Source organism: Dendropsophus ebraccatus, chromosome 1 (assembly GCF_027789765.1).
Source record: "Dendropsophus ebraccatus isolate aDenEbr1 chromosome 1, aDenEbr1.pat, whole genome shotgun sequence".
In the NCBI taxonomy this organism is placed as follows: domain Eukaryota; kingdom Metazoa; phylum Chordata; class Amphibia; order Anura; family Hylidae; genus Dendropsophus; species Dendropsophus ebraccatus.
In genome coordinates this window covers 184870793-184897347 of record NC_091454.1, presented here as the reverse complement: position 1 = coordinate 184897347, position 26555 = coordinate 184870793, and the positions used below count along the sequence as shown (strand labels likewise).

Below are 26555 nucleotides of genomic sequence, written 5' to 3'. Positions count from 1 at the left end.
ACTGGCTGTTTCGGTGTCGGAGGCAATAATAGCGTATGCGTCCAACAACGAAAACACCCTGGGAGCCATCTTTATACGGGGATTGGTATATGGGGTATGTAAATGTGTAGTGGTGTAGTGTAAAACTTTATTTCATGTAGTGTAGTGTAGTGTTTTTTACGTGTTTTTTTGACAGTAAGAAAAAATATCCCTACGCCAAGAAAGGAGCTGCTGATAAATGCCGCACTTATGTGCGGCACTTATCAGCAGCCAGTGGCGGTAGGATATAGGGGGGAAAACGCCCCTACGCCAAAAAGGAGGAGTTGCTGATCAGCGGCGCACTTACGCGCGATGCTGATCAGCACTCAGCGGCGTTAGGGCGCAAAAAAAGAAAAAAAAAAATTGGAAAAAAAAAGAAAATCTTTTTAACCCAAAGCAACTGATCAGTGAATGATATTCACTGATCAGCCGCTAGGGGGCAGTAGAGCGACGCTGCCAGAGATTGCCGAGACCCGCCGAACCCGAGCGTTTCCGAAGATTTCCGACGCTGGACGACCGAACCCGGAATTGAAGCGAAGAAGACGCAAGGACGGCGCGGACCGCAGATCGTCGCTCCGGACGCCCAGATCATGTGAGTATGGTTTACCTGCACCACACACACCTGTTCTGCACCCCTCAGCTACCTAGCTGAGGGGTGCAGAACGCGACAAAACTGTTTTTTTTACAGTTTGATCGCCATGATGGGCCGGCCGGTACTGGCCGGCCTATCACGGCGATCGTGGGGGTGGCATCGGCGCCATCTTTAGTGGGGACACTAATGCCGATTGGTGCTGTCTCGGACAGCACCAATTGCCATTGCTTTCCGGGTCACCGATGACCCGGAAAGCTGTTTTCAGCTGCTATATGCTGATCTGTATAGATCAGCATATAGCAGCGATCGTCGGCACGGGAGGGGTTAATCACCACCCGTGCCGACGAGCAGAGATGGCCTGCTATACATTATAGCAGGCCATCTTCCCCGACCGCTGTGTGTGAACACACAGTGATCGGTGAAACATCGGGCATAAGTATACGCCCGTTTGCGTTAAAGCCCACCCTGCAGGGGTGTATACTTACGCCCGATGTCGTTAGTGTCATTTATCTTCAGCATAAAAAACCTGGTCTGGAGAAGCATGTGAACACGTGCGAAACAGTTGTCACATTGTTCAGCGAGGTGGTTGGCATCCTCATGGCCTGCTAACATGGACTACGTATGCTGAAGATAAATAAACGACACTACATGGTGAGTGCCTCTCGTTATCCTCCTTCTTTGGATTGTGCAACCCATGTGTCTGGATAAAAAATTGCGTCTCCCAGTGTGAACACTGTATATGGCAACAAGTGTGTAGTGCCGGTTCTTTCTCTCACTTGTGTGGACTGTTGGTGCTATAGTAGGAGCAGTTTTTTGTTGTACTGACGCAACACTGAATCAAAATATAAAAGATAAAAAAACACACACACAAAAAAAAAAAATGAACAAAACATTCCACTTGGGCTACGTTAAAGACAAAGACAGCTTACCCAAATGTAATGTCACCCATGACAAGTTATTGAGGCAGCGACATTTATTGTTGGGGTATACCCATCACTGCTGTTGGCTTTTATTTCAATAAATTTGAGATGAGGAAATCACCATTGCATACCTCTACTTAAATGCCCTACTACATGATATATCAATGGAGTGTGAACTTTTTAAGCTTGCCATAAATTTCACCTACAAACTAAATATCCCCAACTTTTTCTAAGTTGTATAAATACAAACACACACTTTCGTTTAATAAAAAGTTATCTACATTTATAATATAATTATATAATAAAATGTAGTTATATATATATATATATATATATATATATATATATATATATATATATATATATATATATATATACATACATACATACACACACACACACTACATCTCCCCCCTTCCCACTGGAATACCCCTTTAAGCTATGTTCCCCACACTGTATTTTGCAACCAAAACCAGGAGTGGATTGAAATCACAGAAAGGCTATGTTCACATGCTATTGAAATTGAGTAAATGGCCGTCATTTAATGGTGAACAACAGCTGTTGTTATCTCATAATAACGGCAATTATTTGCCATGAAATGATGGCCATTTACTCAATTTCAATAGTGTGTGAACATAGCCTTTGTGCGATTTCAATCCACTCCTGGTTTTTGTTGCAAAAATACTGTGTGGGAACATAGCCTTAGGGTAGCTTTACACGTCCAGGATCGGCAGCTGATTTGACGGTCAGATTTGATACTGTGCTCCGTTATTTAGAACAAGTCTGCAGCAAAGCCGCACCATCAAATCACCTGCGATACAGTACGCAAGAAGCTACCCTTAAACTGACCCAATCTAGCATCTGTATTAGGGCAGAAAACACTCAAACTTATTATCCCCCACAGTTGTACTGAACTGAACTGACAACCATAGAGCCCTCTGATGATTTATGCTCCGTACGGCAGGTGTTGTGGATATATTACAAGCATGTTAAACAGGTGTTGTGCAGAGCTCATACAATGGCCCAGATTTACTGAAACTTAGTCCTGTTCGGCAAAAAAAGCTGCAGATTTATTAATGTAGCTCAGGCTGTTTGATAAATCTGGTGCATTCTTATGACCCTGTTACATAGGGGTAATATTAGTGTTGAGCAAACTGCATAAAAGTTTCCAATTTTGGTCATGTGTTCAGAAGTTCACTCAACATTCAACTCCCGGCATTCAAAGAAGTTGGATGCCGCCCTAGGGAGTTGTGGAAAACATGGATACAGCCATAGGCTGTATCCATCTCCAGACACCAGGAGTTGCTGAATGCCAAGCATTTGGGTTCAGCCTCAACACTATTATTAGCAATTATTGGTTGAACTGCCCAACATTGTCCTGTGTAAGGGTGGGCTTACACTATGAAATCCGGGTGGATTCCGCTGCTCCCGCCCGTGCACATCTCCACCCATGCCATAGCCATCATTCTATGGTCGGGTGGATTCCGCCGTCCGCCCAAAGAATTGACATGTCAATTCTTTTGGTGGATGGTGGAATTCGTCTGACTATGGAATGAAGTCTATTGCACGGGCGGAGATGCGACGGAATCAGAGGTGGGTTATCCGATCGCGTTCCGTTGTGTAAACCCACCCTAATAGGGTAAGCGATGAGAGGATAGCTTTGTTTTATCTTGCTAACAAGTTCTCCTTTGTCAGCTGCGCATTTCCCCCTGTAATAGGGGATGTGTGGCCCATAAACAATAAAAGCAGAGCACAAATGATCCAGCAATGATTCCTGGGCTCTCCCTTATGCAGTGTCTTGCTCTTTGCTGGGATCCATGTGGTTGCTATGGACAGGTTTTATTTTTTTGACAAAGCCATTTTTTATGGTCATTTGGGCCCAGTCTATTGGAATTTCTACCAAAAACCAATCTCAGATTGTAGTCATCCATCTCGGCAGAAGCTTTACTTACTGCCTAGTGCCCACTTGACAGTTTTGACCAATCGCTTGTTGGAAAAGCAAGGAAGAAATCAATACTCTGATTTCAGAGCAGCCATTTCTGAGAAACAGGAGCCGTCTCTGGGGCATGGTGGCAGTCCTACATATTTGCCCTTGTCATCAGGCAGTAACATCACATTCTTTACACATATGAAACATTCAGTCTCTCTTGGCATTCTAATAAATAGAAAAAAAATACAACAGTACACATGCCATTCAGAAGATAAAAATTTTTATTTTACAATCTTATAAAGCAGCTTACTGAAGCATGATGCTGATCCGTCTTTCTTTATATAAACATAGCAACAGATAACTCTTATTTTCTGCAAAAAAAAAAAAAAAAAATCTGTGTATAAAATTATCATGGGCACATTGTGCTTAAAATGCAAAGTCTATACAGCATTCAGAAGGACCGCCTCACCACAAGGGATCCAGTAAACAAAGTATTGCATATATATGTGTGTACACGTGCTTTTATATATGCGCACTCACACACACACACACACACACACTCACAAACACATGGCATATACCCACCTGTCGAAGGTCAGTAAGTGATAAAAAACTAAATTTGAACCCCCCCAAAATATCATCAAGGGAAGAAGAATCCAGTTTTGCCCACTGTGTGCCACTCCTATACCCTGCTCTGTAATTCAGATGCATAGTGACTGGTAGCACGTTTCACCACAGCGCAGAATCATTCCCTAGGACGTAGATCCAGACTCATCCGATGTGGAACAAAGCCAGAGTAACCAGCATTCATATTGCACCAAATCCACACATCATAACTGGGTTTTATAGAAAAATAGTATATTACAGTACATAGAAAGGCCAGGGAAAGATTACTGGATTCCATGTTAGTAAAAAGAAGGACCCTTCATATAGACAACCGGAAAATTCTAAAGATACTAAACTGCAGTGTTGTGGCTGCCAGTCCAAGACTACAGGCTACAGATTCTGGCAATGAAATCCTAGTGATTTAAAGGATTGGTTATTTTTTTTTTCTTAGGTACTGTATGGAGGGAATTTATCAATGTGCCCCACGAAAAGGTGCAGATTTTTGCCTGATGGGTGAACAGGGGTGCACGGCAAGGCAAGGTGGTGTGGTCTCCTCCCGCACCTGATTTACATCTGCTAGCAGTAATAAATCATGGCAAAAATCCACACCTGCTCTTCTAGTAGGAGCCCAATGGGGCACAGTGGCAGGAACAGTAATTATAGCAAATAGCAAAGAAAATGACCCCTTCAACCCCTTTAAAGGGAACCCATCATATTGAAAATGGGGTCCAATCTGCACTTACCATGTTACAAAGCAAAGTAAGCAGAATATTATATATTTTGGTGGAAGACGATTTTGCTAATACTAGACCCATTATCTAATATAAAGCAGACTAATTCTACAAAGTCTTCTCCTACATAACTATATATTTATCTGCTTAACTCCTCCCGGCCTATAACATGCTGCCTGTAGACTGGACGTTATTTTCAGTGTAAGGGTTTACACTACGTTTTTTTCATCCGTAAAAAACAGATGGAAAAAAACGGATGCAAGTATGTGCATCTGTTTTTCCACTGAATATCATTATAAAAAAACAGATCAGTTTTTTTTATTTTTTATAATGGAATTCAAATGGAAATAACTCATCAAAACAGATGCACGAACATGCATCCGTTTTTTTCCATCCGTTTTGCAAAAAACTGATGCAAAAACGTAGTGTGAACCCAGCACCTAATAGGTTCCCTTTAACTAGTTACTAAAGGGTTTATATTAGGGACGGGGAACCTTCAGCCCCCCAACTGTTGCAAAACTACAATTCTCATCATGCCTGGACAGCCTTTGGGGATGGGAATTGTAGTTTTGCAACTGCTGGATGGCCGAGGGTTCCCCATCCCTGGTTTACATGATTAGAACTTACTATAAGTTTGGATGTCATGTCCGTGATTTTCTGTCTGTTGGGACTGTCCAACATTACAGTTCATCCACACCATCTTATTGTGGCTCTGTACAAGCTTGCAGGGATACACTGTAGACCTGTATTTATGTATGTATGTAGTTTGCATGCATGTTATTTAATTCAGTTTTTTTCAGATTCAAATAGAACACCTTGAGCATGTTCACACAGGTTTTTCTTTTGTCTTTTTGAAGCATTCTTTTGCTCAAAAGAGGGCTTTTTTTAAACCATTTTTTGCACTGCAAAATGGTCAAATAATGGCCATTTTTGGTACAAAAGACGTCTGCAAAAGCTGTGCGAGAATACAGCCTAAACTGTGGTACGGCCCATCAGATGCCATATTATGGTGAAGAATTGCTTCTAGGGTAGAATCTCTATAATATGGTGCTGTACAGAGGCACAATAAGCAGCACGCAGGGTGCCGCCTAGCCATGGGGATGATGTGTGCTGCTAGATAGCATGTACATTAAGTCATCAGCCTCAATTCTCACCTAAAGCAACAGTGAATGAACTAATAAGGCATAACTGGCTGTAACCACATATACAGGTCAATACTGCCCCAACCCTATGAATACACTTAAAGGCAGAATCAATAGGTCTAGAGTGACATTGTTAATAGTGCATGTCCTTACATAGTGTCAGACTCTATAGGGACACACGTTATTAACAAGGGGTATGGTAACATGTAGGTGTAAGTTTATCTACGCATGTCGGGAGAATCGACAATTCTGCTTTATAAATGGATCTACTGCGGGGCAATTATAAAGGACTTTAAATCAATCAGAAGAACATGCAATAGCAACGTCCTAGTAGCACTACATCTGGCTTTAGTGCAGAAACAACATCAAAACGGCTGTTTTTTAACTTTCTCCTGTTGCAGTGCCACACTGTGGTCTTCATGTTGTGCCAATGTTGCCACATAGCCCCCAGCCTTAATGTGTAAGTGTACGCAATATTGGAAGTTGTATCTCACTGTATTGGTACAGAAAAAAAAAATTGTTCTGAGGATAAAAGTTTTTCATTGATGTACAGTGCAGGAATGATACAGTTTAAGATCACAGACGCAATGACATACGGGGGAGCAAACACACGACGACACGGCTTGGTAGTTACCTGTATGATAAAGGCATTGTCACAGTGTTCTGCAGGGGATTCCAGGGTGGAAGCAGTCATTTATAAATCTCTCTGTAATAAGTAATACTCTATACTATGGAAAATAAAAGGGATTCCGCTGATAAAATTATTCTTTTTTTGGCAGGTATAAAAACTATGTATTTTATATGTGGATGCAATGTAAATATTCTATCATTTGTTTTACAGAAACACTCAGCTCTGCATCAGGGAGGAGTCGCAACTTTGGGGCAGAATCTTTGGAACCTTGAGTAAAAGTTGAAGCAAGCGGTGGTAACTTCATACTGAGCAGAATACAAGAACCTAGGGGGAGTTAAAGTGCATTAGACAGGAATTCTAGTATTTTGTTAAAGGAGTTTTCCAGGTGTTCAGAAGTCGCCATAAAGCTTGGACAACATTTTTCTCTTATGAAATACAGATAATTTAGAAAGTTTTATTTAATTTTCTTTTTAGATATTCCTCCTGGCACATGCCACATGTTTTCCTAGTTGATTTACAGTAGGTGCCATAAGTGGACCAGTAAATCCACACTAGGATTGGCACAACCCAAAACTAATGAATGGCTGTCACTGTGTTTGGTCTTCTAAAGATCGTTTGGATATCCTTAAGAATAGAGATGAGCGCAACTCGAGCATGCCCATCGTTCAGTATTTGAATACCGGTGGCCGCTGAAGTTGGATGCATTCCATTGGATGCATGAAGTCATAGGCTGTATCCATGTTTTCCTAGACTCTCTAGGGCTGCATTCAACTTCAGCCTACGGTATTCAAATACTGTACACTAGACTCGAGCAACTGAGCATGCTCAAGTTGCGCTCATCTCTACTCAAATCATCTGGAATGAGACTCTGGGGCATGGGTCTTCACTCTGCGGCCCTCCACCTGTTGCAAAACCACAATTCCCATCAGCCCGGACAGCTAAAGCTTTGGATTTGGCTGTCCCGGCATGATGGGAAATGTAGTATTGCAACAGCTGGAGGGCCGCAGTTTGGAGACCCATGCTCTGGGGTCTCCTAGGATGGTCTCATTGCCACACTCTCTGGACAAAGCAGAACTTTTACAAGACTGAATTAATCAACAGCCAGTTCATTAGATTTGGTTTTAATGCTTCTTAATGTTGGTTCGCTCATTTCTAGTCAACTCTTGAATTTAGTCCTGAACCACATAACCCATATTCCTTAGCATGCACTCTGCCAGCCTGGTTTTGTTCAATACACCTTCTTAATACCAAGGGAACCTGACATACATTAGCCTCTTCAAGTTTTCACTGTGCACATGCAGTCGGTTGTGCACATTCATGCGTTAGAAGTAGTGCTGAGGCCTGGCCCATACATGTAAAACCAACTTGTCTACTTTGTACATTCATGCACTGTTAGAAAGAAACCGCTAAACCAGGCCCATAGAAATGGAGATATAAGATCATGTAATGCAGGACAAAATTCAAAGAAGAACTATATTACGAAGGGAAAGAAGATCTGATTTACCAAAGACTTCTATAGAAAGAGTCCCGGCAAACTCCTTTAAGTTACAATATGAGCTTTAAAAGGAAGTTGTATGAGCGCTGCGCGTTTCAGTCCATGATGTCATGGAAAGATAACTAGTTACCTGTTATGATTGTCAACACAAAATATATCTACACTGGGAGTTCAAGTCACCAGCAACCAAAACCTCAAGTCCCTTTAACAGATGATGAGATTTTAAACATTGTTCCCTCCGTTTCTATGACATCATAAGGACAGAAGGCACAGATTCAAATCAGGAAGAAAACTACAGCTTAAAACCAACCATGCTTATAGTCTAAGTCTGGTTCTAGCTTCTCAAAGACAAACCAATAAAAGAAAACACTAGTATGTTTAACACACAGTATGGCAAGGCTGTACAGTGAGCAGCTCCCAGCTTTATCTGCCCATTGTACTGATCGGATTTGTAACTCAACAGCAGATGGTGACCACTGTCTGCAAAGCCTATGGGAAAGAGCTGGACTTGGGCATTGGTTGCACCCTGACAGCTTTTGGTTTCTGGCTGGTTTCCTGGCTACCTTCTAGTTATGTTTGGCCCTGCCTCCTTTTAGATAGGACTTCCAACGACGAATAAAGTCTCTAAATATTGGAGACCCGTTAATACTAGCGAGAAGCTGAAGCTGATTAATATGGGTAGTGTGGTAGTCCCAACGGGCAAGGTTAGGGGCAGTACCTAACATGAAGTGCCTTAAATCATAAATACTTCCAGAACCTGTGTCATAAAGAGGCAACATGGCGTGGAGGGACTCCATTCCTCGCTCATATAGCAGCCTTGCTTCTTTGCCCTGTTTGTCCCCAGCAGTTTCTTTCAGATCATATAGGCCAAGCAGAGCATAAATGAACCCATTTAGCACAAAGGAGCTTGGCGTAGTAGGGTACTCTTCATACCAGTCATATCTGTTCATAAAAACCGCTTTCACGCCATGTTTTTCTGAGGGCAATTTGAAAGGGGCAGTTGCTTTTAGCGCAGAGTCAAGATACACCTGCTCCTTGGTCAACAGATAGGCACGGACCAGTGTAGATATGGCCTGCCCTTGGGCCATTGCGGAGTACCACCCTGGTTCTAGAGCTTTGAATCCCTCCCCCAGTTTTCTGGTCACCATAATAGGCCAGCCACCTTTAGCATCCTGGTTCTTTACAAGCCAATCACTGGCAGCAAAAAAGGCAGCTGTGTGGGCTGTGGTTGAGATGGTGATATTATCCAAGAACCCACTGCCCCTTGCAACAATGCGGACAACCTTCTTCGGCATGATCTTAGTCTGTCGTACAGCTTTTGTGTTGGAGAGTCCAACCCCCTTTTTTAAATCAGTCAGGAGATCCCGGGTTAGTGTAGTCCAAGTGGTTCTAGGTCCGATCCCGTAATAGACATCATGATTATGAAAAGCAATGAGCTGTGTGTTGGTCACGTAGTGTATAGTAAACAGCTGGTTCTTCTCGGTGGTCTCCAGCACCACGGAGATACTGCCATTAGTCAAGAACTTCAAGTCAAGGGACAGAATGAAATCTTTTGTGTTGCCCAGCATTAGTGACGCTCCATCTGAAGCTTCTGGTGAGAAGACAAAGTGGAAAATAAGTGTAAGTGGAAGAGACTGAAAGAAGGAAAATACTGCACATGTACATTTCATTTCTCCCCAGTATGTTCTCTATGATGCTGCACATATTTAGACCTTTGCCACTTCACCTACCCGTTATAGTGTTTAATCGGGTTGTTTCACGCTTGACAAGGACGGGTTTACTCCTCCAGAAGTAAGGGAATATTCCTAGGCTATGCTAACATTTTCTGGCAGCAGAGCTTCAAACTATCGGGACCCCTGAGCTACTACACATGAGTTTCTGGTTCCTTAGTTCTCAGGATAGGAATACTTCTTTAAAAGCAATGACAATGATTAAACACGTTAGATAGCCGGTTGTGAATGGTGAAATTGACAATAGTTGGAAAAAACAAAACAAAACAAAACAGTAAAATATACCCAACTACAAGAGTACCAGGATAATAAGTCCCATCCCATGATGGACTATGTAAATAAGGAATGTGCCTAAAGTGAGAATAAATCTATGACCATTCTCCTCTATTGAGACCCATTATTGTTTTCCCCGCCGTTACGGCCTCTTTAACAAGCTTTTAACGTACTGAAGCTTCTCTAATCAATACCCATTAGGGTTAACAAGTCAATCACTTCAAGAAACAATAAAGTCACTTTTGTTATCACCTTCTAGACTAGACCGGGTTGGGATTGGGGGACAGGCTTTCTTCCCGCCTTCTGATAAGAAACGGACAACAAATTATTCGGTCATCTCCCAATGAGAACCCTGCATCCAGGTGGAGAACAGGAGAAACACTATGGATACAGGTGGTGCTGTCCACCAGAGATGTACGGGAGATGTTTACTGTACTATGAATGGATCATTCTAAGACTGAATTCAGATTTTCTGGGACACCACTTGTTGCAGAGGACACAGGTGTTTTTCACACTTTAGCTTTACTCCAGTAAATGGAACATTCCTGTGAAGTCAATAATGTATGACAATGGCTCCTGGCTTTTTGAGAAATGGCGAGATTCCTAACGCCCCCACACTATTGATGACCGGTTATAAAAGTGGAATTCCTTTGTTACTTGTCATTTCTTCCAAATACTCATTTATCTTATACAACTGAAATAAATGTGTATCACCAATCAATACAGTTTAGTGAACTTCGAGCATACTTGATCCCGTCCAAACCTTAGCATGCAGCATTTGATTACTGGCAGCTGCAGAAGTTGGAAGCAGCCCTAAGGAGTCCAGGAAAATATGAATACAGCATATGGCTTTTTTATAATAAATAAATTATATATACTCACTTAACTGTTGAGAGTATTTATTCTGGCACCATAAAAACCACCATAAAACATGCTGCATCACAGGTAAGGGTACCATTAGACGGGCCAATATAAGGAGTAAGCGAGTGGCAACCTGTCAAGGTCAGCGCTCGCTTGCTCGTTACCTGCTTGCGGTATGTGCTATTACACGCACAGAGAACGAGCGGGGATCAGTGGGGGCCGCAGGAAGCTGCCCGACAATCTTTAGATCATCCGGGTGGCCCATAGAAGATAGCAGTGGTCTGATGCCACTGCTCCTATTACACGAAGCGATGGCCAGCAGATTCTCACCATCGTATTTTGGTTCGTGTTTGAGAACATCGATCAGCAGACATGGTGCTGATGGTTACCTTTCAACATGAGCCATCACACGAAACGATTATCAGTCGATAATCGGCCAAGTAAAGCCAATATTCGCGTTGTGTAATAGTACCCTTTAAAGTGCCACTGCCCTTTCACAAAACTTTTGCCACGGCATAGAGACATGTGAAAAGTTTTGATCGGTCGAGATCTGAGTGTTCAGACCTGTACCGATCAGGAGATAGAGCCGGGAGAAGAATGCGCTAACTGCGGTCCTTTCCGGGCTCTGTGTCACTTGATCAGTCGGACTTTATGGAAACTCTATGGAGCCCGACTGATCACGTAACACAGAGCAGGGAGATGACCACACTTAGCGTGGTCTTCTCCCGGCTTTATCTCCCAATCGGACCAATCAAAACTTTTGACACGTCAAAAGTTTTGTGAAACGATAGTGACATTTTAATGTGTTTGTGCTTGGCATCATCATCTTAGAAGACGTTAACAAGAGAATGACTGCCCAGACTCACCTGGTACAACAAAATGTCTGACATGACTATTCCTTGTCTTATCATAGACTGTAGTGACTGACGCTCCCTTAGGAACAGTCCAGGTGCCCAGCATTCCTTCTGTTTTGTCATCCGCCTTCTCGTATACCTCCATGTGCGGAGGCTTCTCTGTCAAATTCTTGCTGTAGTGACTAAGCCCATACTGGGCAATCTGGATGGGGTAAAAATACCCCTGTGGACCCCACTGGGTGGATAATGGGACACCTAAGGAAAGAGGACACAAGTAGTACCAACATTGGTTAAGAAAGAAAGAATGTGGAGGTAAAACAGGACAAACCGTGCACAAGAGTTGGGGTTGTCCACGGCACATAAACATGGGGAATGGGGGTGGGGATTTATTACTCTCTTCACAGGTAATGATTAATTACCCCCCATAATCTTTATCATACACTTTTGCTTTTAAATTGAATTATAACAATTCTGGCAACCAGTATTTGTAGGCTACATTGTCCAGAAGAAAACATTAAAGGTTGTCAGTCCTGTACAATATACAGAATACTATGTATCTCTCCTGATGCATTTTACTGTACAAAATTGTATGTCATCTTCTGTGATTTTTCGCCTGGCACATTCAAGTACAAAGCCCTTGTTTTTAACCCTATAAACCTGTTTAAAGTGACTCTGTACCCACAATCTGACCCCCCCCAAACCACTTGTACCTTCAGATAGCTGCTTTTAAACCAAGATCTGTCCTGGGGTCCGTTCGGCAGGTGATGCAGTTATTGTCCTAAAAAACAACTTTTAAACTTGCAGCCCGTGCCAAACAGGAGTATCTGTGCCCTAACTTTTCACCACCCCTCCATCCCTCCTCCCCACCCTCTTCATCATTAGGCATGCTCCAGGCAGATTGCCTCCTATTCCCCACCTGTGTCAGCCCAGAACATGGGCTGGATCGTTAATCACCTGTGCAATGTTCAGCATGGAGAAAATGTTCCAGTGGCATTCCTAATGATGAAGAGGGTGGGGAGAAGGGACGGAGAGGAGAGGTGGTGCAAAGTTAGGGCACAGATACTCCCATTGGGCACGGGGCTGCAAGTTTAAAAGTTGTTTTTTAGAACAATAACTGCATCACCTGCCGAACGGACCGCAGGACAGATCTTGGATTAAAAGAAGCTAGGTACAAGTGGTTTGGGGGGGGGGGGGGGAAGGGCGTCAGATTGTGGGTACAGGGTACTAAAATTGGTATATTAGGCTAGGGCTGCAGTAAAACAACAACATGCTTTAAAGTAGCATTCCACATTTTTATTTTTATTTTTTTATCTGTGAGCAGGCTGGCTTCATTCTGGTGCTACGGCGCTGTTCATATCCTGCACAGGGCGAAAATCACAGCTCTTCTGACCCTCTTCTTTCTCCAGGGCTATTGAAGGCCAGGCATCGGGGTCTTCAATGCATCTCTGTGACAGCACTCTCATAGAGATGCATTGGAGACCATTATTTTTAGGCCTCCTTAGTTCAAGCCAGTCATCGGAGAGGTCATGTGAGTGACCGCAGAATTTGAATATTGCCACAGGACCAGAATGAAGCCGCGATGCAGACCACTGATCATCATTACTAAGTATATGTGCCAGCCTGATGCCAGGGGACAAATTAAAAAAATAATGTGGAGTCCTTCTTTAAGCTTTTGAACTCTGACAACTGTGATTGTTATAGTTACAAAGAGCAAATGTAATGTGACAAATCATTACGTGATGATGAAATGCAGCCCTGCAATCTTCAGGTTGTGCAGCCAAAGTCACTGTGTCACAGTTCTTTTTTCTTAGCTTGTAGATTTACTTTGGCAATCACTGGTACTGTGCCATGCACGCTGACATTTGCCATGGTTGCCTTTACTCACATTTTCCTGTTACTATGTGTGTTAGGGAACCTCACGCTTCCCAGGCTCCAGCCAACAGTCAGCAATACTTATGTTGAAACCATAAATAGAGTTTTGATCCTGTACATTTAAAATGATTCGACTTTGTGAAATTGTGCTTCCAAGATCAATACCATCTCATATGTACACTGGTCAGCACAGTGGGGTAAGTATAGTATGTGCTCTATGGCACTGTAGAATAATCGTTTGAATAAGTAATATATATTTTTAATATATTTAGGAAATCCTAAAACTTATTCACAATTTCCTTCTCCAACAGGTCTTAGCTAAACCTTTTTTATTATAATTAAAGGGGTTATTAACAATGTATGACATGTCCACATTATAGGTAATAAATATTACATTGATGGGGTCAGGTTGCTGGATCCCACACTAAATCACAAGAACGGGGGTTCCTTATCCCCCCACTTGCTATGGGAATGCTGAAGTGCATACAATTTGGGGTCTTATTTGACACAGAAGATGACCAGGACAGATTACCTTCTACACCACTGATGCACTTGACCCGATCTCTGACTTCCACATTGTAACCTTCAAAGGACATAAATACTCCGTCAGGATAGTACGGGCCTCGCTGTGCATACACTTTGGAGTAGCTGTGGGAAAACTCAAAACGTTCAAAGCCATCATACTGAGCAATCTTTCCATAAACTTCAAAGTACTTCTCCATCCAGGAGAATGGCATGTACACTTCATTGCCCTCTCTCCTGCATCGCACATTCTGATCTTCATTGATCACACAGTCTATCTCCTCATATTTCAGTCCTGTCCCCTTACTGCCCACCAGAGGTGGCGCCTTCTGCTGCTCCTGTGGCGAGGCCTCTTCCGATCGGAGCTGTCCATTGGCAGCATTACTCTCCGAAGCGGCTGCCACCCTCTTCTCGTGGCTGTCAACCCTCAAGCCCGGCTGTGGTCCCCAGGGGAGGGAAGAGGAATGGTCGTTGGAGGAGCATTTGTTCCACAGCAAGACAGTCACCAGGGTGAAGAGTGAGCAGATAAATATTAGAGTCTTATAATTGACTCGAGCTGCCAGGCAACGCATGTTCACACCATACCTATAAGAATAAGAGCAAAGGAAGAATTATTTTTACACCAACTGCATCAATGTGCTATTATTACAATAAGGTGTTATCCCATGGGCAATTTTAATACCAAAATGTAAAAAAAAAAAAAATGCTGTTATTAGCCATTTCCAAGTAATGTGCAAAGTTGTATGCATAAATAAAATTCTTGTGTTTTTTTTCTTACCTATGAGCCTCTTGGAGGGTGACTGCTGCAGCCTCTTCAGAGTTCACATTAACTCCCACTTGTGGTTGCTGCACCATTTGTAACAGTGATGCAAGGTCCTCCAGCACTGCCCCATTCAATTCAATGGGTCAATGCTGAAAAATCTTGCACCACTGTTACATAGTACAGCAACTGCAGGTAAGGCCAGGTTTACATTCACCCGGAGATCCAACAGCGTTTCCCTCCTCCGCAGGAGAAAAGCGCTGGATGAAAATGGATCTTTTAAACTGTCCCATTGAAATGGATGGGATCAGTTCAAGCATCCTGTGAGTTAATAGCGCTGCCGGATGTCAGAATGGTGCTGGCATCATTCTGCCCTCTGGCCTTGATGTTTAATGTAAAGGACAGGACAACTGATGCATTTCTGCCATCAGTTGTCACAAAAGAAGGATTCCAGACCGCCGGATATATGTAAACCCAGCCTAAGAGTTGATGGAAACATTAAAGAGGCTCAGCTGGGTGCAGTTCATCATGGAAAGTCATAGAAGTCATACGGCAGAAGGGCGCCTCATCACTATAAGCCCCATCACTATAAGCCCCGTAAAGGTTACAGATCAGGGCAGAAGCCAGGTCCATGTCCTAGATTAAGGCAGAGATTGATCTTCAATTTGTCATTTTAATCTAAGAAGCTGCTGTGCTGAACATTATAATGTACGGCCAGAATAAAGAGGTAATCTGTCGAAAAACACTAATTGCATGGGGTCCCACCGATCACTAGAACTTGTATCCTGAGCCCTGTTCGCCCTTATACCATGACCACAGTGAAGGGGGTGTGAATGATATGGTAGTCACATGTATTACTACTCCAACAAATGGAGCTTCAGGGTGTAAGTATGACCGCTACTCCACTGAAAAATGTCTCAAGGCTACTTTATAAGAGCCAATTAAATCGAATGCACCAGCGTTCATAGGAATGATCATTCCACATAAGTGACCCATGTAAAGGTCAGCGATCAGATGACAAATACCAGATTGCACCTATTGTGTGGCATAGGGTGCCTTTACACAGATTTATCTAACAGATTTTTGAAGCCAAAGCCAGGAACAGATTTGAAAAGAGGAGAAATCTCAGTCTTTTCTTTATTACCTGTTCTCTGTTTATAGTCTGTTCCTGGCTTTGGCTTCAAAAATCTGTTAGAGAAATCTCTCTGTGTAAAGGCACCCTAATAAGATTATCGGCTGCATATTGCCCTGTGAAAGCGATTGCCAATTTCTGTGTTGTGCAGCCAACTTCTTCAGCCATGGTAAGTAAAATGTAGAGCGTTTGGGTTTGGGTTTGGATGAGCTTCGCTCATCTAAGACTAGAGAAACCACTGGGGGTAGAACAAAAACAAAACATGAAATCAAAAACCACAAAAAAAAGAAAAAGAAGGGTGACCAAGACTTTCACTAACCAAGTACAGCGCCATCCCCAGACCCCCTCCCATATAGATGGGTTTTCTAGCCCAGAGGAGAAGAATGTAGAAGGAGAGCACCAAATATGAGAGTGTCTATAATCCCCAAAAATGCACTGAGGAGACAGTACTGCTTGAGGAAGAAGAGTACAAAAGACAAGAAAGGAAGGAGTCTAGTAGAAAATCTAGGAGAAAATCAAATTCCCAGACATTTCAACTGGGCCGGGGTGACTCAATGGAGGAATCTATACTATATAAGAAGGTCATGTGAACAAGAATTATACAGAGCAGTAGCAAATCTCCATAGAAAACCTCTCGTGGTGGCAGCAGAGAGGTACACCACTTCCTGCAGGGCATACAGCAGCTGATAAGAACTGGAAGACTTGAGATTTTTAAATAAAAAGTAAAAACTACAAACCTATATAACTTTCTAACACCAGTTTATTTGAAAGAAATAAAAAATTCTCCAAAAGGTTCCCCTTTAAGTCCTCTAAGGCCCAATAACTCATAATTGATCCCCAAGACAAGTTTAAGTGCAGAGTATGAGGGGAGAATTTAGGTAGTGGGCATCCTAATTTTTTATCTAAATGGGTCTTTACGCTGTTGGTGTAGTGAGGAGGAGCGGGGCTGGCAACCCCTAAGCAGTGGGGTGCCCAGTGATCAGACATTTAGCATCTATCCTGCAGAAAGGTGACTTGATTTTGCTTCCCATACAGTTGTTAGTCAATGTACCAATACAACTATATATCAACCATATGCAAGGTCGTACCGTACCACCTATTAAAACACATTACAAACAATAAAAGTAACCCTGGATCAGATCTTGCCATGCACCATAACCAAAGAGTATGAAGTATATGATGCCGCCATAAACTACAATGACCACACCGGCCAACATCTGCTCCCGACTCATTTATGGAGTAAACCGATAAGACGTTTTTCCCATGGTCAGCTATATAATCCCCATCCAAAGTCATGTTTCAGCTCAAAGGGTTTATTACAATGTAAAGTCATTAAAATGAGCCTAAAAACTGCATGATATGCCATTTGGCAGACAACGCCAGGAACCCCCTTGTGTGTACGGGCACCTAGAGTGCAGCATATGGCAGCGATTCCGGAAATAACCATCTGTGGGGGAGAAACCTTATTTATGTCATTGGAAATACATTCAGACACATACATAAAAAAGAAAAAAAATACAAGTATATAAAAACGGTGAGAAATAGTATACCTTCCCCGCCGAACGTTAAAGGCTGCGCTGATAAATCCGGGATGTGATAAAAGTTAAGCCAATGGAAGCGGCAACAGCTGACTAAATGCTCCATGTCAGCAGCAGGATTTCTGGACAGGAGCGATAAGACTGGGAGAGCAGTGTCTATTAAATCAGCCGCTCACAGGGTTGTCAGCACAATCCACAGCATCATCCATCTGGATCGGAACACACATACACATTTATAGAGCTCTGCCTCCATAAAAATACAAGACACACAACAATCTCCAATCTGCACGCTCCCTATAAACCCGGCTGGTGATGGTTTACAGCTCAGGGCATAGATACATGGCGCATATGCTGCACATCTAGGCACGCATCACATGCCAGGAGTGTGCTGCAACCCTGCCCAGCCCTGTACAGCAGCACAACTCGCATTTACTGTGCAAATTTATGAGCAGCAACAGTCACTCTATTCACTGCATATCATTAGCACTTCCCGAGCCTGGATACACAGCACATAGACCTATAATCCTCATATATAGTGCATTAGACCTATAATCCCCATATATAGTGCAATAGATCTATAATCCCCATATATAGTGCAATAGACCTATAATCCCCATATATAGTGCAATAGATCTATAATCCCCATATATAGTGCAATAGATCTATAATCCCCATATATAGTGCAATAGACCTATAATCCCCATATATAGTGCAATAGACCTATAATCCCCATATATAGTGCAATAGACCTATAATCCCCATATATAGTGCAATAGACCTATAATCCCCATATATAGTGCAATAGACCTATAATCCTCATATATAGTGCAATAGATCTATAATCCTCATATATAGTGCAATAGACCTATAATCCCCATATATAGTGCAATAGACCTATAATCCTCATATATAGTGCAATAGACCTATAATCCCCATATATAGTGCAATAGACCTATAATCCTCATATATAGTGCAATAGACCTATAATCCTCATATATAGTGCAATAGACCTATAATCCCAATATATAGTGCAATAGACCTATAATCCTCATATATAGTGCAATAGACCTATAATCCTCATATATAGTGCAATAGACCTATAATCCCAATATATAGTGCAATAGACCTATAATCCCCATATATATAGTGCAATAGATCTATAATCCCCATATATAGTGCAATAGATCTATAATCCCCATATATAGTGCAATAGACCTATAGACCAGGCAATAGCTCTGGGTCACATGGTACAGACCATAGACTTAGGGTACTATTACACGACCCGGTAATAACTGTACACTGTTTACTGGGCCTATTACACGGCTCGATAATTGTTTAAAAAGGGCTGCATGGACATCGGTACCTATGTCCTTGCAGCCCTTGCTTAAACTGCATACATTACTCATCCATGGTCCAGGGCTCCCCTTGTGGTCTGCTTCTCCCTGGTGTCGTGCACAGCATCTTCAGAGCGGTCTGTCACAGCTGATAGGCCGCTCAACCAATCACTGGCCATGCCGATCCCAGCCAGTGATTGGCTGAGCGGCCTGTCTGAGCTGACAGAAGCTGCAGCTCTAAAGCTGCAGCGCGTGGGAACCAGGGAGAAGCAGACCACAAGGGGAGCCCTGGACCACGGATGGGTAATGTATACACTTTGCAAATTGTCAGCCACGCACCGCCATTACACTTAGCGGTCGGCGTCCGACAATTATAGGTCCAAACCTATATTAACGATCAGCCGATAATCGTTGTCAGCTGATCATTGTGTTTATCACACGGAACGAGAATCAGCCAGATAGAGCCGATTTGGCCGATTATCGTTCCGTGTAAGAGGGCTCTTAGAAGGGCCCAGACTATACCAAGGGATATGGTCTGATACATACTATATTACAGAGATATTCTCCCTAAAGCACTACGGTAGCACCACAAGGAGTGCCAAAGAGATTTTGTAATTTACTTCTATTTTAATAGCTCCAATTTTTCAGTGCTTATCAGCTGCTGTATGTCCTGCAGGAAGTGGTGTATTCTTTACAGTCTCACACAGTGCTCTCTGCTGCCACCTCTGTCCGTGTCAGGAATAGAGATGATCGAACAGGGCCGATGTTCAGGTTCGTAGGAACCTGAACCATCGGCATTTGACTCCCGCTGCTTTCCCGTTCCGTGGGGAAGGTGGAGACAGCCTGAGTACCGCTTGGAAAACAGGGATACAGCCTATTACCTAGGTCAGTGATGCCTAACCTTGACACTCCAGCTATTGCAAAACTACAACTCCCATCATGCCTGCGCAGCCAAAGCCATATCTTAGCTTTTTCAGGCATGATGGGAATTGTAGTTTTGCAACAGCTGGAGTGTCAGGGTTAGCCATCACTGGCCTAGGTAATAGGCTGTTTCCCTGATTTCCAGGCGGTACTCGGGCTATAGCAGTAGCAAATCCCTATAGAAAACCTCTCCCGCTCTCCAGACTGGAAAGAATACACCACTTCCTGCAGGACATACAGCAGCTGATAAGTACTGGAAGACTGGAGATCTTTTAATAGAAGTAAATTACAAATCTCTGGCACCAGTTGATTTAAAAGAATTTGTTCTATAACTTCTAGTACAAGGAGTATACTAAGGTGTAGTGCTGTGGGCTAGTTTGACTGGCACATGAACACCCTTAAACCCTGAAATGCTTGTTTACTTAAAGGGGGTATACCGGATTAGAAAAATGTCCGCTTTCTTTCAGCAACAGCACCAGCACAGTTTGGGTGTGGTTTTGCAGCTCAGTAACATTAAAGGGGAACTATAAAGGAAAAAAATTGTTTCCTTTAAATCAACGGGTGTCAGAAAGTTATACAGATTTGTAAATTACTTCTATTAAAAAAAAATCTCAACTTTTTCAATATTTATCAGCTGCTGTATGTCCTACAGGAACTGGTGTATTCTTTCCAGTCTGACACAGTGCTCTCTGCTGCCACCTTTGTCCGAGACAGGAACTGTCCAGAGCAGGAGCAAATCCTCATAGAAACCTCTCCTGCACTGGACAGTTCCTGGCATGGAAAGAGGCGGCAACAGAGAGCACTGTGTCAGTCTGGAAAGAATACACCACTTCCTGTAGGACATACAGCAGCTGATAAGTACTGGAAGACTTGAGGTTTTTAAATTAAAGTAATTTACACATCTGTATAACTTTTTGACACTAGTATAGATTGTAAGCCCTCGCGGGCAGGGTCCTCTTCCCCATGTACCAGTCTGCCATTTGCCTTCATGTAATGTGTTTTGATCTTGTGTTGTTTCTGCTCGTTACCCCTATCTATTGTATAGCGCTCTGGAATTAAGGGCGCTCTATAAATAAATAATAATAATAATAATAATAATAAAACGGTTTTATTTTTCTCTTATGTATCCCCTTAAAGCGAAGTTTTTGCATGAAAGTAGCTTACTTTTTAAATTCCATACAAGCCCTTTAAAAGGATACCAAATATAAAAAAACACACGCACAAAAAAAATCCCAGTAATTCTTTCTCCTTTTCCGCCCATCAATCACATTTTGTCTCATACTGCAACCAAACTGTACAAACACACAAAGTCGTCTTTTCTTCTGTGTCCCGGGCCACTAGCTATGCCTCCTTTAAATATAATGATATCCAACGTATGTCCAGTAACCATCCCATTTGGATGTTCATGCATTAACACACACATATACATATATACATATATATGTCTTTGCATGAAAGCTTGCTAAGATTTTTTGTGAAGAAAAAACAAAGTAAAAAACACACAACAAAAACAAAACAAATACTACAAAAGTAAAATAAAAAAGGATTACTGTGTATAATATACAACCTTAATGGATGGGTACTCAGGAAAGCCATATCTAAAGTGTTTGGCACTCGCCAGAAGTTTATTGCGACGGGGAGAGAAGCCAAAGGGAAGTCCCGGCCATTCCGTAGTCTTGGCAACTGAACGCCAGAAGCTTTTTCTGAAGAGCTCCAAGTATAATTAAAGCAATATCAAGATCCATCAGCAACAGTCAGCCAAACCACATAGTGGCATATGCCGTTCCAGATCTCAGAGTCAGCGTACACCCCTAAGCATGCACAAACATCACAAGTCTCCGTGCCCAGATGGATGGGCTACACCCGACGGACACGCATCACCCACCTACTCACCGCCTCACAATACCTCCTCCCTGCTAGAAGTAGACAGCCAAGACGGGGAGACGAGAAGCAGTTGCTATAAATCCCGGAGCCCACACACAGTGTTGGCTGCCACTTTCCTCCATGCATTTCTAATCTGAGAGTGGGAGAAAAAGCAGCGTTCCACTGTTTAATGTGAATACAGATGTACGCTAATTGGTTCAACCCTAATTGAATTCAGATCAGTGTGCAGCCTACTGAGTGTGAGCACAGCCCTCCCTGACAGCACGCTGAATGCCAGCCCCCTCCTATGTCACCGCTCCTCTAAGTGCTCGCTCGGAGTACTAAGTAGCGCAGGTAACTCAAGGACAAGTGTGAACAAATGCACAAATAACACAAGACTGAAAGAAATTAAGAGACACGTTTTAACATAGGGATGTACAGTATACCCCTATGTTTCTGCTGTGTTTTCCTATATTTGCACACATTGCAGCGTTCAGTATGGCTGGTCCAATTGTGTAGGCACCGGTACTATGGCTGCTACTATTGGCACTAGGGTCGGTCACAAAATGTAGGCACTATGGTTTGTACTACTGGTAGTAGGCTAGTCTTAGGGTAGCTTCACATGTACTGGATCCGTAGCGGATTTCACGCTGTGAGGTTGCAGCGCAATCCGCTGCAGATCCTGGTAGTGTGAAAGTCTATGGGGGTTACATATCCGCAGTGAAATTTTCTTTCCACTGCGGATATGTAAGCTGGCCCCTTTGACCCCCCTGCCAACCGCAGCCCCTGGAGCATATATAACCTGCTTGGCGGCGCGGCTGTGTGTGAGGCTATGGAGGCGGGCAATGCTCCTAATGGTTTTACCAGACCTTGGAGTAAACCACTAAGTGCACGGGAATGGCACTGAGGAGGAAGGTAAGAGACATACCTTCATCCTCAGCGTCTCCTGTGCAATAGGGAGCTATCAGCAGGTTAGATTTGTCAAGCTGAACTAAAAGCCGGTAATTGTTGTCATTTAACAAATCAAAAAATTAATGTTAGTAGTTTGCCGATCGTTCACATGTGTTCATCTAATAAGTCGTTCACAGATAAAACATGCTGTGTGGGTTGTCCTGAGGAACGATTAGCGACCATATAACCACTCAAAGATGATCGTTTATAACAGTGCTACTCAAACTGTGAGGCGGCCTCACCAGTGAGGCGCCCCCTAGTTGTTGGTGAGGCCCAGCCGGGGAGCCAGTTTTTTTTTTTTTACAAAAGTAACTATGATCTGCACAGTCCTCCAAAATCTCCATTTTAGCAACATTATTAATTTATTTTGTACTTGCTTTATTAGTATATAGAGCTTGGTAGATGGGTGAAAGGTAGCCCTAGCAGTATTTTCAGCACTTAAAGAGGACCAATCACCTAAATGTAACTGTCCCTATTATGAAAGTATATCTCTCCCTAACTCTATTCATGAAGATACAGACTGCATTTGCAGTCTGTATCTTTATACTTTACCTGATCCTCTGTTCCCTGGCTGTTCCGGTAGGCGCCGCCATCTTGATGACGTCACTTGCGTTCCAGCGGTGCGTTCCAGCGTGACGTCATCAAGATGGCGCCGCCGCCGGAACAGCCAGGGAACAGAGAATCGGGTAAAGTATAAAGATACAGACTGCAAAGGCAGTCTGTATCTTCATAGATAGACTTTATGAAGATACAGACTGTATTTGCAGTCTGTATCTTTATACTTTACCTATCCTCTGCTTCAGTGCCGCACGGCCGGGCGCCGCCATCTTGATTACGGGCCTTGCGTTCCACCGCTGGAACGCAAGTGACGTAATCAAGATGGCGGCGCCGGCCTTGCTGCACCGAAGAAGAGGATAGGTAAAGTATAAAGATACAGACTGCAGAGGCAGTCTGTATCTTCATAAATAGATTAGAGAAGAGGGACTAGAAAATACACAGCGATCTTGCGCTGTATAGCGCGAGATCACTGTGTATTAACGGAGCGGCGGGCAAAGGATCATGGGAACCTTTCCTGCCGCTCTGCATGACGGGAGTTTCCTGTCTCGCGCCGGCTCTTTTGAAAAGAGCCGGCTCGAGACAGGAAAATAAAAAGTGAATAATTAAAAAACGTGACAATAAAAATAATGAATTATATTTACAAATGTTAATAAAATGATGATTTACATCTAATTAGGGAATAAAAATTTTTTAACTTTCGTCCATGATTGGTTCTCTTTAAATTGACTTCCACCACATGTAGTGAGGCCCAGCATCCTCTTGGTCAGTCTGGTGAGGCCCAGGTTGTGCCTTGGTCTGTTGGGTGAGGCTCCAGTAGAAATAGTTTGAAAAGCACTGGTTTATTAGAATTATTCGCTACTAAATCACTAACGATCAATGGGTGTATTGAATTTTTAATCAATTCTTTGGGCAGACCGTGCAAAGTTTTCCACGACATTTACTCAGTGTGCATATACCCTGAGATTCCTTCCAACAAAATGGCCATGCTCACTAGAGACAAGTATCCAACCTCAGTGTCCCCTTACTCCTAAGCTTCTTTACTTGTGCACGCTCTACCATCAGAGAGGGGAGAAAACATGGCTACCTGTTAAGAGAAGCGTACACTTTTCTATCTGTTTTTCATGTTTTGCAGTTGAGCAAGAAAAAGATGGACGTTATAGATTTGATGTGACAGACTGTCTGTTCTCGTTTCATGCCCCTTTAAAAGACATCTATTGAATTTAGGGGAAAACAGTGTTTGAACCATCAGGCACCAACACCAGAACATATCCATAGGATATGCTATATACACTCACCGGCCACTTTATTAGGTACACCATGCTAGTAACGGGTGGTCTTCTGCTGCTGTAGCCCATCTGCCTCAAAGTTGGACGTACTGTGCGTTCAGAGATGCTCTTCTGCCTACCTTGGTTGTAACGGTTGGCTATTTGAGTCACTGTTGCCTTTCTATCAGCTCGAACCAGTCTACCCATTCTCCTCTGACCTCTGGCATCAACAAGGCATTTCCGCCCACAGAACTGCCGCTCGCTGGATGTTTTTTCTTTTTCGGACCATTCTCTGTAAACCCTAGAGATGGTTGTGCATGAAAATCCCAGTAGACCAGTAGCTTCTGAAATACTCAGACCAGCCCTTCTGGCACCAACAACCATGCCACGTTCAAAGGCACTCAAATCACCTTTCTTCCCCATACTGATGCTCGGTTTGAACTGCAGGAGATTGTCTTGACCATGTCTACATGCCTAAATGCACTGAGTTGCCACCATGTGATTGGCTGATTAGAAATTAAGTGGTAACGTGCAGTTGGACAGGTGTACCTAATAAAGTGGCCGGTGAGTGTATGTCACGTCAGTGGTGGTGCTGCCTGGATGGGCACAGAAACACTATGTGACCCAGGAAAGTGACAGAAACAGAAGACTATAGTAGGATCACTATATAACCGGTCTACGACACTGACAGAAACAGAAGACTACAGCAATGTTTGGTGATGGAAAATGCCTTCTGGCAATCCTCTGTTTGTATGGTCGGCATACACATCAATTTCTTAAGACTCCTTTTGCAAGAAATGTAATATATATATGTACATACATACACACACACACACACACAAAGATGGACACAACCAATGATAAAATAAAGATATGACATCCAGTCATAGTCATACTTACCATGCTTTCACCTTACATATGGCAGCCGTAAGACTTGTGAAGACCATGCCCGGGTACTTGGACGTCCTTGTAGGCGAACAAAGACTAAATCCACAGCTTGTCGGGATATTAAATACTAGCACAATAACTACAAAGCTACATTATCTTCTGTCATGTAGCCAGTGGGTAAGTGTCTGTGGTTAGTTTACCTGCCAAGAGGATTGCAGTGCCAGGACAGTGAGCACAGAGGACACATGGAGGTTGGACCGCTGGCATCACATCCTCTAAGCGGCTGGCAAGTGCTGCCGTAGTATATTTCCTATAGTAAACTCACGGGTTGGCTTTCCAAACAGTAACAATGCCGATAAACTATTCCAAACGTAGTCTGTTTAGTATCTGTGCCATCCACTAAATGTATTTTCACGAGATGGGTTATGATGAGGAAAACGTTTTTCCAATGAGGTAGTAAAAGGCCGATCGGAGGGTGATCTGTGCCCAGTTGCATCCCAGCTTATAGAATACAGACTCAGTACCTGTCACTTATGCAAACTACGGAAAAACATAGATGATGCAAGACACCGTAATACCCAGTCTATGATATAAAACTTTAAAAAGATGATAAGATGTTAACCCCCCCCTGGAGATCATCGTCTAGGGAGCATGCATGTTACTGAGGTATACTGGTACCAGTAGTAGCTTTACTTTTGTTACTGGAATAAACACACAAGCAAAAAAAATTGATTGATAAGTAAATGATGCAGGGAACCCATCACCAGAACAGGTCCCATAATATAAGGCAGGCATGGGAAACCTTCGGCCCTCCAGCTGTTGCAAAACTACGACTCCAATCATGCCTGGACAGCCGAATTGTAGTTTTGCAACAGCTGGAGGGCCGAAGGTTCCTCATTTTTGATAAAAGGGCACAAACAGATGTCCAAATCGTGAATTAGGGAGAAGAATAGGGCGTCAGGACTGGGACATAACCTCCTAGATATAATCCTTATGCAGCAATGGACCTCGTTCCTCGGGTTTCCAGGTTTTATACACTGTACTCGCTAACATACACGTAGCACAGGAAGGTTTCTTATTCCCATGATTCTACATGCGCTAATCCAGTAAATTCTCTCTCTCTCACCCCCATCTGAACTCTCCTCTCACAACCTGACGGTAAGCTACA

At 43.0% G+C, this 26555-nt stretch overlaps 1 protein-coding gene across 5 annotated transcripts in view; it reads right to left on the bottom strand.

The window, feature by feature from the left end:
• Nucleotides 1-3835: 3835 nt before the first annotated feature.
• The window catches only part of GLCE (glucuronic acid epimerase), a 53304-nt gene continuing 30584 nt past the window's right edge, over nt 3836-26555 (bottom strand). For 3 of the 5 annotated variants that reach the window (XM_069986269.1, XM_069986260.1, XM_069986277.1), the window contains exons 2-4: nt 14188-14762; nt 11796-12038; nt 3836-9656 (exon numbers count right to left, since the gene is read on the bottom strand). In XM_069986269.1, coding sequence (XP_069842370.1) covers nt 8632-9656; nt 11796-12038; nt 14188-14749 — 1830 coding nt within the window. In that variant the 5' untranslated portion in view covers nt 14750-14762 and the 3' untranslated portion in view covers nt 3836-8631. Of the gene's footprint in view, nt 9657-9795; nt 9976-11795; nt 12039-14187; nt 14763-21429; nt 21451-26555 lie in introns of those variants that run through there. The other 2 variants (XR_011364802.1, XM_069986251.1) reach the window with 2 other exon arrangements.